Below are 15,019 nucleotides of genomic sequence, written 5' to 3'. Positions count from 1 at the left end.
CGCTCTGTTATGATGTGATATCCATGCGGGGGGCACGACCCCAAATACACTCAGGGTGGGACAGCAGAGAGAGGACAGGAAGCAAGGGGAAATTTACCCTAAAGGATGCAGATGGTAGAAGAGAAGACTGGAAGTGAGGGGAAATTTACCCAACAGGATGCAAGCGGCCAAAGAGAAGTCAGGACGCAAAGGGAAATTTACCCGAAAGGATGCAGAAGAAAGACGGTGAGGCAAAATTTACCTAACAGGATGCAAGTGGCAAAAGAGAAGACAGGAAGTGAGGGGAAATTTACCCAACAGGATGAAAGTGTCAGAAGAGAAGACTGGAAGTGAGGGGAAATTTACCCTAAAGGATGCAGATGACCGTAGAAAAGACTGTGAGGCAAAATATACCCAACAGGATGCAAGTGGTAGAAGAGAAGACTGGAAGTGAGGGGAAATTTACCCAAAAGGATGCAGATGGCATAAGAGAAGACAGGAAGTGAGTAGAAATTTACCCAACAGGATGCAAGCAGCCAAAGAAGTCAGGACACAAAGGGAAATTTACCCAAAAGGATGCAAAAGAAAGACGGGGAGCAGAAGAGAAGACTGGAAGTGAGCTGAAATTTACCCAGCAGCAGGCAGATGGCATAAGAGAAGACAGGAAGCAAGGGGAAATTTACCCAACAGGATTCAAGTGGCAGAAGAGAAGACTGGAGGTGAGGGGAAATTTACCCTAAAGTATGCAAGTGGCAAAAGAGAAGCCAGGAAGTGAGGGGAAATTTACCCAACAGGATGCCAACGGCATAAGAGAAGACAGGAAGTGAGGGGAAATTTACCCTAAAGGATGCAGATGGCAGTAGAAAAGACTGTGAGGCAAAATATACCCAACATGATGCAAGTGGTAAAAGAGAAGTCATGAAGTGAGGGGAAATTTACCCAACAGGATGCAGATGGCAGAAGAAAAAAAATGGGTAGGCAAAATATACCCAACAGAATGAAAGTGGCATAAGAGAAGACTGGAAGTGAAGGGAAATTTACCCAAAAGGATGCAGATGGCAGAAGAAAAGACAGCGAGGCAAAATTTACTCAACAGGATTCAAGTGGTAGATAAGAAAACTGAAAATGAGGGGAAATTTACCCTAAAGGATGCAAGTGGAAAAAGAGAAGCAAGGGGAATTTTACCCAACAGGACGCAGACGGCATAAGAGAAGACAGGAAGTGAGGGGAAATTTACCCAACAGGATGCAAGTGGCAGAAGAAAAGACGGCAAGGCAAAATTTACCCAACAGGAAGCAGGCGTCAGAAAAGAAGACTGTAAGTGAGGGGAAGTTTACCCAACAGGACGCAGATGGCAGTAGAAGAAACGGGTAGGCAAAATATACCCAAAAGGATGCAAGTGGCAGAAAAGAAGACTGGAAGGGAGGGGAAATTTTACCCAAAAGGATGCAAGTGGCAGAAAAGAAGACTGGAAGGGAGGGGGAATTTACCCCACAGGATGCAATCGACCAAAGAGAAGAGCACACCCAACAGGGGCCATAAACACTCCAAATGCTAAAATAGGCTGTAGATGAATTTAATTTTTTTTTTCTTTTCCAGTTACTTCTAAAAAAAAAAAAGTTTTCTCCTTGAAAATATTTAATCTTGCAGATCCTATTTACACCTAAATCTTTATAAACCAGGAACCTTGAGTACATTTTTGTACATTTTTCGGAGGGCACCTCACTTTTTCTAATTGCTAAAAAAAAAAAAGAAAATCCCCAGTTGACCCACCAAATGTTTCCGCACTTATTAAGTTTATTTCTTTCCCTGGCCGGCGTTTTGTCTCATGGACAGGAGTCGTTATTCCTGCTTGATCAAGCATGTTATTGAAGCAGAATACAGGAGGAAACTCTTTATAAATCTTTTTTTTCCTTTCTTTAAAAAAAAGTTACTTTTTTATTTCTTATTTTCTTCTCTCCTCTCTCTGGAGGAGTCTCAGTGACATAGACTGTTACATCTTACCTTTGTTAAAGGTCTGTTTCCGTCTCCGAAGTGCATCTAGCTGCAGGGATGGAGGGAAGATATTAATATGAATATTGCTTGTTCTTGGAAAGACTTCTGGGACCATCAAAGCTGCGAACGTTTGTGTTTTTCTGCTTTGAAAATAACTTCAGCGTAATTTAGACAGAGTCCCCGGTGCAGATTGCTTAGCTGGGCGCTTTCTGTGCTCCAGTTAGCATGCAACACCCAGCGGAGGGGAGACGCTTGTTTCGCAGCGGCTGGGGAGATCCTGTCGGTAATTTTTATTTTTTTTCCTGTTTATTAATTAAGTCGAGGTGAGTTCATGGTTACAAAATCCAGATAAGCGGCTGAAAGCTCAAGATGTTTATATCATTTTATCCTGATACCAGAGGGACGAGAATGTGCTGTATTTTTTTTCCTATGAATTACTGCTATTCTAATTATAAGAGTGCAATCTTTTTATTTTTTTTTTTTTTTTTTTTTCCCCAAATGAGGTTTGGTTTTACCCAAGCATTTCTAATTAAATACATAGATATTAAGGTTGTTGTTTCCATTTCTCAACCTTTTTTTTTTTTTTTTTTTTATTATTTTTTTTTTTATGATATCCTATGAAATTGTGCAACATATTAAGGCACAAGGAACATTTTTATTGTTTTATTTTTTATTTTTTCTCAGGATAAAGTGCTTTCATGAAAATCTCCTGATGTGTTTTTTTTTATAGAAAGAAAAGATTTTTTTTTTTTTAATCAAAGGAAAGTAGTCCAAAATAGTATTAGTAAAAAAAACAGGAGAAAAGATGTGTATATAGGGTTATGTATCACCTTTTTTTATTTTTTTTTTTATTGTAGCTTATTTTTTATTTGGACAAATTGGATTTTATTTGGTGGCACAATTTTAATGGCTATCTCCTTGTCAGTTTTTTTTTTTTTTTTTGCTATTTTGGGTCCGTTTTTTTTTTCTTTTGCTAAAAAAAAACAGGCAACGGGATCAGGAGAATTTATTTATTTTTTACTTTTTTAACCATTTTCATTTTTATATGTATATATTTTTGACCCACCCAAAAAAAAAAATAAAAAACAAAAATGAATTCTCCTACTTTTGACATTCGTGGGGTTACGACACAGGTATGTATTATTTATTGTTTGTACCTGTAGTAAAGTCCAGAAACCACTTTTTTTTTTTTTAATCAAAGAAAACTGGCTCAAAATAGTAATTGTGTAAAAAAAAAAAAAAAAAAAAAAAAAAAAAAAAAAAGTGGTTTCTGGACTTTACTACAGGTACAAACAATAAATAATGCATACCTGTGTCGTATCCCCACGAATGTCAAAAGTAGGAGAATTCATTTTTGTTTTTTATTTTTTTTTTTGGGTGGGTCAAAAAGATATACATATAAAAATGAAAATTGTTAAAAAAAGTAAAAAATAAATAAATTCTCCTGATCCCGTTGCCTGCTGTTTTTTTTTAGCAAAAAAAAAAAAAAACGGACCCAAATAGCAAAAAAAAAAAAAAAAGTTTGTGTGTGAGAGATTATATATATATATATATATATATATATATATATATATATATATATATATATATATATATATATATATATATATATAATGTTTGTGTATATGTGTGTGTGTATGTGTATGTGTGTGTATGTATGTGTATATATATATATATATATATATATATATATATATATATATATATATATTTTCAAACAAAATGGCCCCTGCCCCCACCTATAACTGGCGTTCACAGTAAGGCGCACATGGAAGGGCAATGCATGCAAGACAAAACCAGAGAAATTCCCAGCTCAACTCGCCAACCAGTCTGCTTACCAACCCAATAAACAACTCTGTTTATCGATCTATATATCCCTTCCTCCTCCCCTCTATCTCTATCACCTCTCTATATTCTCTATCATCTATCTATATATCCCTTCCTCCTCCCCTCTATCTCTATCACCTCTCTATATTCTCTATCATCTATCTATATATCCCTTCCTCCTCCTCCCCTCTCTCTATCACCTCTCTATCTTCTCTATCATCTATCTTCTCTATCATCTATCTTCTCTATCTCTGAGATTTTCCCAGTACATTGCGGCTTACAGGCGTTATATGCTGCTCGTTTGCTGAGTGTTATTTTAGTATTGCCTCATACTGTAGTAGATACGATCCACATTTATTGACAATAAGGAAAGAACACCCCCCAAATGCCTGTAACCCGCAATGTACTAGGAATTTTCTTAAACCCACAAAGGCCCCTGATGACGTCTATATGACGAAACGCGTTGTTGGTGCTGGTTCGGGTAAACTTCGCCATTTTGTGGGTTTGAAACATTTCTAGTACTTTGTGGCTTACAGGCGTTATATGCTGTTCATTTGGTAAGTGTTATTTCGTTAATGCCAATAAATGTGGAACGTACCAACTACACTAGGAGGTTCTCCTGATTTTCTTTTGATCCTTCTGTGCCCAAACTTATAGTGTGGATGAGCTCCTTACTTCAGGGACAATTGATCCAGATTAGAGGCTGTGTGACCCCCCTGTAATATCACACAATGAGTATTTGACCAGTAATGAGCCATCTTGGAGGGTAAGGGTCAGTGTGTTGTGTGTTGTCGGTGGAAGATCTAGTCTGGCACCCTGATTTGAACTTTACACCCCTGGACTCTTTATTTTGACCTTTTATGAAATTTTCCTATATGGACTTTATTTGAAGCGCTGCATTTGGATTTTATAATATTTCTCATAGCCGGTGTATTGTGCCAGCTGTTTCTTTTATTATTGCTGATACATAAGCGCAGGTTAAGTGTGTGTTTTTTTTTTTTTTTTTTTATATATTCAGCAAGAATGGTTGCTTATACCAATGAAATTCACTGATATAAGCAATCGTATTGTGCCTGTAAAAAAAAAAAAATATCCTGAAGAATCCCCCAGAGTTGTACAATGTTACTATAGTAACACTGCGTTGTTCTGGTCACACATGTTTAACCACTTAAGCCCCGGAGGATTTTCCTGCTAAAAGACCAGGGGGTATTTTGCGATTCGGCACTGCGTGACTTTAACGGACAATTGCGCGGTCGTGCAACGCTGTATCTAAACGAATTTGACGTCCTTTTTTTTCCCACAAACCGAGCTTTCTTTTGGTGGTATTTGATCACCTGTGCGATTTTTTTGATCACGCGCTATAAACAAAAAAAGAGCGACAATTTTTCAAAAATAGCAATATTTTTCACATTTTTTTATATGAAATTCCCCAAAAAAAATGTAAAAATCAAAATTTTTTTATCATTTTCGGCCAATTTGTTTTATCCTACCTATGTTTGGTAAAAAAAATCCCAAAAAGCGTATTTTTATTGGTTTGCGCAAAAGTTATCGCGTTTACTAACAAAGGGAAAGATTTTTGTCATTTTTGTTGTTTTTTTTTTTTAACGCTTAATGGCGGCGATTTGCGATTTTTTTTTTTTTTTTTTTTTTTTGCGGTACTGCGACATTGCGGCGGACAGATCGGACCCTTGACTGACATTTTTGACACTTTTGGGGTTACCAGTGACATTTCTACAGTAATCAGTGCTATACATATGCACTGTTACTGTAAAAATACACTGGTAGTGAAGGGGTTAACTTTATTTGGGAGGGAGGGGCTGTGTGTGTCCCTAGGGGCGTGCTTTCTACTGTGATTGGCTGTGGCTTGAGCTGTAAGGACACTGATCAACGGTTCTACATAGTAGATCCATGTGATCAGTGTTTTTACACCGAGGAGAATGACAGGTGGCTTGTTTACACAAGCTGCCTGACATTCTCCCTCTCCCCCGACGATCGCCGAGTGACCGGCGGACATCGGGTCCGCCGGTCACACGCGCGGGGGGGTCCGTGACCACGCGGGAGCACGCCTCCGCGCGCGCTCGCTCCCCAGACCCTCCCAGGCTAGTGACGTTAATTAACGTCACTCTGCCTGGCAGGGGCTGACCGCCGCAGTAAATCTACTTGCGGCGGTCGGCAAGCGGTTTAAAAAAAAAAAAAAAAATGAAGAAAAAAATTGGTTTTTAAAAACAAAAAAAAAAGTTGTGACATAAATTACAACTTAAAAAAAAAACCCACCATGCCTCTTACTTACTGAATACCTTGGACTGGCTACTTTCCAAAAAGGGGTAATTTGGGGAATATTTGTTCTGTCCTGGCATTTTCAGGCCTCAAGAAATGAGATCGTCCGTCAGTACATCAGGATTGATCAGTTTATAGATGTGTAGAACTTTGTGGACTTTATAACTTTCCTATACACTGATTTGGGTTATTTTCTCCAAAGAAATGGAGCAGAATACATTTTGGCCTAAATTTATGAACGGTTGTTTGCAAACTTTTATAAACGAAACCAACTTTTTTTTTTTTCCAAAAATTTTCTGTTTTTTTTTTCTTAATTAAAAAAAGTGAATTTTTTTCCAAACAAATTGCGTTTGGAAGAACGCTGTGCAAAAACGGTGCGATAAAAAATATTGCAACAATCTCCATTTTTTTTATTCTCTAGGGCCTCTGCTATAAAAAAAAATGTTTTGGGGGGTTCTAAGTAATTTTTTAGCAAAAAAAAAAAATATATAATGTTTTGGGGGATTCTAAGTAATTTTTTAGCAAAAAAAAAAAAAATATATATAATGTTTTGGGGGATTCTAAGTAATTTTTTAGCAAAAAAAAAAAAAAAAATGATCTTAAGGCTCCATGTAGACGGGACGTTGGAAATGGCCATTTAGGAGCAGTTGGGTGTGTTTTTTTTTTTTTTTTTTCAGAAGCCCCTGAACCCACCTCTATGTTATCTTATCTGTCCATGTACACAGGGTCCTTTACAGTCATTTGCAGGCAGTTGCGTTCAGGGATGTTTTTTAGAACGCAATTATTTGCGTTCGAACGTATGTTTCCCGGCGTTTCAAACGCAAAAACGCCACCAAACGCGATGACCCGCATTTAGCGTTCGCGTTTTTCCATTTTAAAAGGGAATCATTTTTTGACCTCTAGGAACGGTTCTAAACGCAAACGCCCGCTAAACGCGGGTGCAAACGCGACCTAACGGACATTTCAAACGTCCTAAAAATTCCAGCATTCAAAGGGACTTTTAACAACGTCCCGTGTACATGGAGCCTTAATTGTAAAACAAGAAGTGTCAGAAATAGGCCCGGTCCTTAAGTGGTTAAATACCACCAAAAGAAAGTTCTATTTGTATAAAACAAAATGATACAAATTGTGATATTTGTACAGTGTTGCGCAATTGTCATTCAAAGTGCGACAACGCTGAAAATTGACCTGGGCAGGAAGGGAGGAAAGAAAAGGTTTTTAACCCCTTGCCGACTGCCGCACGATTATTTACGGCGGCAGTCAGCCCCTCACAGGCAAAGTGACGTATGGGTACGTCACTAGCCTTGTAAGGCTCTAGGGGGCGAGCACGCGCGCCGCCGGAGGTGTGCTCCTGCCCCCGCTCGCTCCCTAACTTCCCGCGCGTGTGACCGGTGGACCCGATGTCCGCCGGTCACTCGCGATCGTCCGTTACAGAGGGAGAAAGGCAGGCGGCTGATGTAAACAAAGCCGCCTGTCATTCTCCCTGGTGTAACTGCAGAGATCATACGATCCTGCTGTTTAGGATCGTATGTCTCTGTGGTTACATGAAAAGCCACGCCCCTTGCCAGCTAGAATCACGCCCCTAGGGACACACTTAACCCCTCCTTCTCCAATAAAGTTAACCCCTTCACTGCCAGTGTCATTTTTACAGTAACAGTGCATATTTTTAGCACTGATTACTGTAGTAATGTCACTGGTACCCTCAAAAGTGTCAAAAATGTCAGTCAGGGGTCCGATCTGTCCACCGCAATGTCACAGTCCCGCAAAAAAAATCGCAGATCGCCGCCGTTACTCGTTAAAAAAAAAACAATAAAAATGACAAATCTTTCCCGTAGTTAGTAAACGCAATAACTTTTGCGCAAACCAATCAAAATACGCTTATTGTGATTTTTTTTTTTTTTTTACCAAACATTTGTAGCAGAAAACAAATTGACCTAAAATGTTAAATTTTGATTGTAACTTTTTTTTTGGGGCATTTCATATAAAAAAAATTTGTAAAATATTGTTGTTTTTGCAAAATTGTTGCTTTTTTTGTTTATAGCGCATGATCAAAAAAATCACACAGGTGATCAAATACCACCAAAAGAAAGCTCTGTTTGTGGGAAAAAAAGGACGTCCATTTAATTTGGGTACAGCGTCGCACGACTGCGCAATTGTCCGTTAAAATCACGCAGTACCGAAAGTGGTTAAATACCACCAAAATAAAGTTCTATTTGTATGAAACAAAATGATACAAAGTGTCATATTTATACAGTGTTGCACAATTGTCATTCAAAGTGTGACAACGCTGAAAGCTGAAAATTGACCTGGGCAGATAAGGGGTAAAAGTGCCGGGTATTGAAGTTTTTTAAAGGGAGGAAAGAAACTACGGTAAGCTGGCACACTTGGTACATAGCAGTAGCATGTTGAAAATAAGTTTGATCCAGGGGTTTTGGGAAGAGTCAATTCTTTATTTTTTTAATTTATTTTTTATTCACTTGCAGATTTATTATTAAAGCGCCCCCTGCTGCTCCAAGGAAGGACCAACGTCTCCCCAACGTCATTATTAATGAGAAGAGGAACATTATGGCTGCCGCACATCAGGTGGGTGAGGTTGGATTACATGGAGCTGATTGGACAGTGGGAAAGGAAACGTTTCTGTATGGTGATTGGATGAAAATTCAGCAACCGCAACATCTGACTTTGATCCCCTGAAGGGTGTTGTCAGTCTAACATGTTCCAGTAGCGATCCCCCACACTTTTTGGCATCTGTGACCCCCCCCCCCGTATCCATGGGTCCGGCCCCCTAATCTACATGTGGGGCGCCGGACGCATAGTTCAATGTTTTTTTTTTTTACCATGTGACCAGAGCCAGAGGCTCTCACAGGCTAAAAAAAGGGCGGGCTCAGGGCGCAGAGCAGTGCGCCCCGAGCCCACCCAGTTGTGTGACAATAGTGAATGAAAATTCGCTATTGTCACACTGATCCTCCTCCTGGCCAATCAGGAAATGGGTCTTGAGACCCGTTTCCTGATTGGCCGAAAAAGAGAATTTTTGCCATTGGGAATGGAGGAGGAGGGAGGAGACACAGAAGTCGGGGAAGAAGTCGCCACCGCCTGCTGCTGCAGATATCCAGGCAGGGTGAGTGAGCAGGGGGGGGGGGGGGGGGGGTCCTGTCTCACTGTGCGGCCTGGCGTGGTCTGGGGGGTACCGCCCCCACTAGGCAGCAGGGATCTACAGGACCAGTGGCTGCGATTGCCTCCGGGCACCCGCTGAGAGAAGAACAGTCAGCTGTTGTAAACGCATCTGATCGTCCTTCTCCCTGGGATGATCACAGAGCGCCTGTGATTCTTCTGTATAGGAACACATGTCTCTATGGTCATCTCAGAAGCCACGCCCCCCCACAGTTAGAATCACTCCCCTAGGGTCACATTTAATCCCTTGATCACCAACATGGTTAACCCCTTCCCTGCCAGTGTCATTATTACAGTAACGGAATATTTTTAGCACTGATTACTGTAGTAATGTCACTGGTCCCCCCAAAAGTGTCAAATGTCAGTTAGGGGTCCGATCTGTCCGCCGCAATGTCGCAGTCCCGCTAAAAATCGCAGATTGCCGCCATTACTTATTTTAAAAAAAAAAATTATAATAAAAAATAACACAAATCTTTCCTGCAGTTAGTAGACGTGATAACTTTTGCGCAAACTATCAAAATACGCTTATTGCGATATCTTTGGTTTTAAAAAAAAAAAAAAAAAAATGTAGCAGAATACAAATTGGCCTTTTTACATTTTTAGATTTTTAGATTTTTATTTTTTTTGGGGAATGTTGTATAGTAGAAAAATATTGTTTGTTTGTTTTTTTTTTTTTTTTTTTTTTCAAAATTGTTACTATTTTTTTGTTTATAGCGCAAAAAAATAAAAATCGCACAGGTGATCAAATACCACCAAAAGAAAGCTCTATTTGTGGGAAAAAAATGACTTCAAATTCCTTTGGGTACAGTGTCGCACGACCGTGCAATTGTCCGTTAAAATAACGCAGTGCCGAATCGCAAAATAGGGCCTGGTCAGGAGGAGGGTAAAATCTTCTGGGGATGAAGTGGTTAAGTGGACTGCACAGTAAAGGGGGGGCTGAGATGTAAAGAGAGCTGCACTGTAAAGGGGGGGCTGGGATGTAAAGGGGGACTGCACAGTATAGGGGCACTGTAATGATTACAGTGCAATCTCCTTTATATTAAAATGCCCCATGCAATCTCAGCCTCCTTTTTTAAATCACCGTGCCCCTGCAGTCTGCTTTCCCTCCCCTCCTTACCTCTCTGACATCACACAGCACACTTATCCCCTTCCAGCCCCCCCCCCCCATTATTGTTCCAGCCCCCCCCCCCATTATTGTTCCAGCCCCCCCCCCCCATTATTGTTCCAGCCCCCCCCCCCCATTATTGTTCCAGCCCCCCTCCCCATTATTGTTCCAGCCCCCCTCCCCATTATTGTTCCAGCCCCCCTCCCCATTATTGTTCCAGCCCCCCTCCCCATTATTGTTCCAGCCCCCCTCCCCATTATTGTTCCAGCCCCCCTCCCCATTATTGTTCCAGCCCCCCTCCCCATTATTGTTCCAGCCCCCCTCCCCATTATTGTTCCAGCCCCCCTCCCCATTATTGTTCCAGCCCCCCTCCCCATTATTGTTCCAGCCCCCCTCCCCATTATTGTTCCAGCCCCCCTCCCCATTATTGTTCCAGCCCCCCTCCCCATTATTGTTTCAGCCCCCCTCCCCATTTATTGTTTCAGCCCCCCTCCCCATTTATTGTTTCAGCCCCCCTCCCCATTTATTGTTTCAGCCCCCCTCCCCATTTATTGTTTCAGCCCCCCTCCCCATTTATTGTTTCAGCCCCCCTCCCCATTTATTATTCCAGCCCCCCCCCATTATTATTCCAGCCCCTGTATCTCCTCTGTATATTCGGGTTTTCACTTTTTTTTTTTTTTTTTCACTTGCAGATAAACGAACTTCCTTATCCATTCAACAACCGCAAACATTTTGAGAGCAGTATTCGCACTCCAGTGGGAAAAACGTGGAACACGGAGAAGGCCGTCCATCAACTGACCAGTCCAAAGGTGATCACCAAGAAGGGACACATCATAGAACCAATCACAGAGGACATCTTCCAGAAACACACCAAGACCAAAAAAACAGACATGGAACTGAACAAACCCAACCAGAAACCAGAACCCCAAAATTCCAGGAAGAGGAAATCCCGGCCCCGGAAACACTGAGAAAAGTCTAAAGCGGTTTTCCCCGCAGTGCTCTGCTATGTAGTGACGGGTGCTGGGAGAGAATGCCTCGGATGGTGCTGTGCCCGAACCGAATGCTAAGTCGCCGACACTGCCAGGGAGAGCTGGTCACCGGGCATACTTCAGACTGAGAAATGTGTCCCGGACTGTCTATGGCCAATGGGGGGTTATTCTTGTATTCCTGATGAACTGGCAGTCATGTTTTTTTCTTGTGTGGTATTTATCCCTAAAGTCTGACGGCCGTTACAGACTTAGAACTGGGATGGCCGAGTATTTAAAGCTGAACCCCAGGCAGATATAAAATACACAAATTTTTTCACCTTTTTGTATTATTCCATTCTTAAATGAGTTTTTATGAATATACACAGTGTAAGTACCTGAATTTGAATTGACAATGTTCTTGTGCAGTCCCTGTACAGCAGAGCTCAGTCTGTGGATGGAGAAGCAGCAAAAGGAGCCATACAGCTTTGCAGTCCTAGGATTGTTCTTAATGGGAGGCGAGTGCAGAGGGATAAATAGATGAGCTCATCAATGTCCAGTCAGAGGCTGGGGGCGGGACTAGTCGCCAAGAGCCACTCTTATCTCCTGCGCATGAGTGTGTGATAGCCCAGAAAGGTATGGATGGTACTTTGCATCACAGGGGTATAGCGGTAAGGTATAGATGGTACTTTGCATCACAGGGGTATAGCGGTAAGGTATATATGGTACTTTGCATCACAGGGGTATAGCGGGAAGGTATGGATGGTACTTTGCATCACAGGGGTACAGCGGTAAGGTATGGATGGTACTTTGCATCACAGGGGTACAGCGGTAAGGTATAGATGGTACTTTGCATCACAGAGGTATAGCGGTAAGGTATGGATGGTACTTTGCATCACAGTGGTATAGTGGTAAGGTATGGATGGTACTTTGCATCACAGTGGTATAGTGGTAAGGTATAGATGGTACTTTGCATCACAGAGGTATAGCGGTAAGGTATGGATGGTACTTTGCATCACAGTGGTATAGTGGTAAGGTATGGATGGTACTTTGCATCACAGTGGTATAGTGGTAAGGTATAGATGGTACTTTGCATCACAGAGGTATAGCGGTAAGGTATGGATGGTACTTTGCATCACAGTGGTATAGTGGTAAGGTATGGATGGTACTTTGCATCACAGTGGTATAGTGGTAAGGTATAGATGGTACTTTGCGTCACAGGGGTATAGCGGTAAGGTATAGATGGTACTTTGCATCACAGAGGTATAGCGGTAAGGTATGGATGGTACTTTGCATCACAGTGGTATAGTGGTAAGGTATAGATGGTACTTTGCGTCACAGGGGTATAGCGGTAAGGTATAGATGGTACTTTGCATCACAGTGGTATAGCGGTAAGGTATAGATGGTACTTTGCGTCACAGGGGTATAGCGGTAAGGTATAGATGGTACTTTGCGTCACAGGGGTATAGCGGTAAGGTATAGATGGTACTTTGCGTCACAGGGGTATAGCGGTAAGGTATAGATGGTACTTTGCGTCACAGGGGTATAGCGGTAAGGTATAGATGGTACTTTGCATCACAGGGGTATAGCGGGTAAGGTATAGATGGTACTTTGCATCACAGAGGTATAGCGGTAAGGTATAGACGGTACTTTTCACTCTCAGGGGTATAGCGGTAAGATGTAGATGGAATGTTGCATCACAGGGGTATAGCGGTAAGATATAGATCAGGCATGTCCAACCTGCGGCCCAGGGGCCACATGCGGCCCGGAACCGCAGGCAATGTGGCCCACTGCCCCCTGACAATTTTTTATTTTTTTTTTGCTGGGGAGGAAGGAAGTCGGTCGGGGGGGCACGGCCACAGTGGTTTCCAACTAACGGTAGGCAGAGGCTGCCTCGGAGGGGAGGGGGCGAGCATGTGCAGTGTTTCTGACTCCTACCACCATGACCACTTCAAATCACTGAAGTGGTCATGGTGGTTAGAGTGTTCCTTTAATATCTCTCTGAAGAAGTAAACCTCTGTATACTGATTCCATTTCATTTGATCATCCTCTAGTTGTGTTAAATTAGTGCGGGGGGCGCTGTGGCATTTTATCACACATATATATACCTTAACTATAGTATATATTTTCTATGCGGCCCGAGAAGATTTCTCTACACTCAATGTGGCCCAGAGAAGCCAAAAGGTTGGACACCCATGATATAGATGGTACCTGTAAAAAAAAAAAAAAAAAATACATTTTCTCTTACGTCCTCCGACAGTCGCCGCCTCTCCATATTCGTCACAATGGGGTAATTGACCTTTGCTCCGTAGGAGTAGCTAGGCAACAGAATATGTCAATATTAAAGCTTTTAGCATATCCCACCCCCAGGGGGTGGTCCCCTCAGTCAATACCCTCCTGCTTCCTGTATCCATACCTCAGTTTCATTGTCTAGCTTTCAGGAGTTAGCTGGCTGTTTCTGTGCTGGGGCATTTTGTCTCAGCCTTTATCTTCTTTTTGATTTTATTTGAGTTTTTTTCTCTCTCTTTACTTAGCTGTTACTTTTGTCAGCATTCGTTCTTCTGATGAAGAGTTTCGTGCGGGCTGGGTCTCGGGCTGGCCCCCCTGTTCGCAGGTTGTGGGCCAGTGGCTTCCCAGCCTGCCATCGAGCGTTCAGTCAGGTATTTTTTCCTGGCATAGGTGAACGACCCATCCCTGTTCGCTGCAGGGATGCTGTGGTGAGGTGGCTACCTCACTGGACGCCATGCGGTTTTGCACCGCAGTTCTGGCTGCGACTCTCCCTGTCCCATGTGCAGTGGCTTGATTGCTTGTGCAGGTTCCCCACGCCATTCAGAAGGTAAGTGTACTCTGTGTGGGGACCTGTCTGTTTAGTGGGTGTCAGTCTGGGACTGTGTAACCCTGCATGTCTGTTCACACTATTGGGCTCCCTGTCTGGATGCTGCTGTGGGCTGCAAGGAGGGGGGCTGTTATGCACTGTTCTGTGTTACAAACTGTGTGAATCTCTGTGTGACATGCTGTATGTTGCGGGGCATGCTGTGGTACATGTTTGGTGCAACATGCGGCGGCCGCTGCCGCGGTCCGCCATTTTATTAATAGCTGCAGGCATATGAGGGCTTCTTCTGTATGCTGGGAGCGGCGATTTTGGCACCAAGCGCCGCCATTTTGGCGGCGATCGCTCCGGCCTCATGTAGCACTGCATTTACTTCCTCCCCCGGCGGCCATTTTTTTGTAGCCTTCCATAGGCTTTATAGGAGCGGCTTCTGTTGCATCACTTCCTTTTCCCTGGGCACACCGATCGATACAGCAGCAGCAGTGATCTCTCCAGGTTTTTATCCTCTTTATTCCTGTATTCCTTGCCTGAGTTTGTACTTTTCCCTGTGGGGGTCGGCTTGTGCTGGTGTGTGTGAGCGGTGGGCTGCGCTCGCCGCGCTTTTAAAGGGGCAGTTACCCTTTTTTCTCCTGCACACTTCTGGGGGCATGGATTCTCAGGAAAGCAAATTTCCTCCCACTTTGCTGGGAGGCCAAGGGGCTGCTGCTGTTTCCCCTGAGGGGGGCGATTTGGCCACAGTTGTGGCTAAACTTGCTGCTCAGGTACAGATGCTTGTGGCTGCTCAATCCACAAAACGGCCCAGAGTTTCAATCTCCTCTGATTCAGAGGGCGATGGTGATGGGGCTGCTATGGCCGGGGTCCCCTTATCGG

At 42.7% G+C, this 15,019-nt stretch overlaps 1 protein-coding gene across 1 annotated transcript in view; it reads left to right on the top strand.

Moving 5' to 3' along the window:
• UTP14A (UTP14A small subunit processome component) overlaps positions 1 to 11,329 on the top strand; it is a gene marked incomplete at its 5' end in the record, with an annotated part of 61,572 nt that extends 50,243 nt beyond the window's left edge. The window contains 2 exons of the mRNA XM_082263187.1: positions 8,562 to 8,661; positions 11,047 to 11,329. Of these exons, the coding sequence (XP_082119313.1) occupies positions 8,562 to 8,661; positions 11,047 to 11,322 (376 nt within the window). The 3' untranslated portion in view covers positions 11,323 to 11,329. The remainder of the gene's footprint in view (positions 1 to 8,561; positions 8,662 to 11,046) is intronic.
• Positions 11,330 to 15,019: the final 3,690 nt, after the last annotated feature.

This window comes from Pelophylax lessonae (assembly GCF_965119305.1).
Source record: "Pelophylax lessonae genome assembly, chromosome: 7".
NCBI lineage: Eukaryota > Metazoa > Chordata > Amphibia > Anura > Ranidae > Pelophylax > Pelophylax lessonae.
Note: the sequence above shows the minus strand (reverse complement) of the source record. Positions and strands in the feature narration are given on the sequence as shown.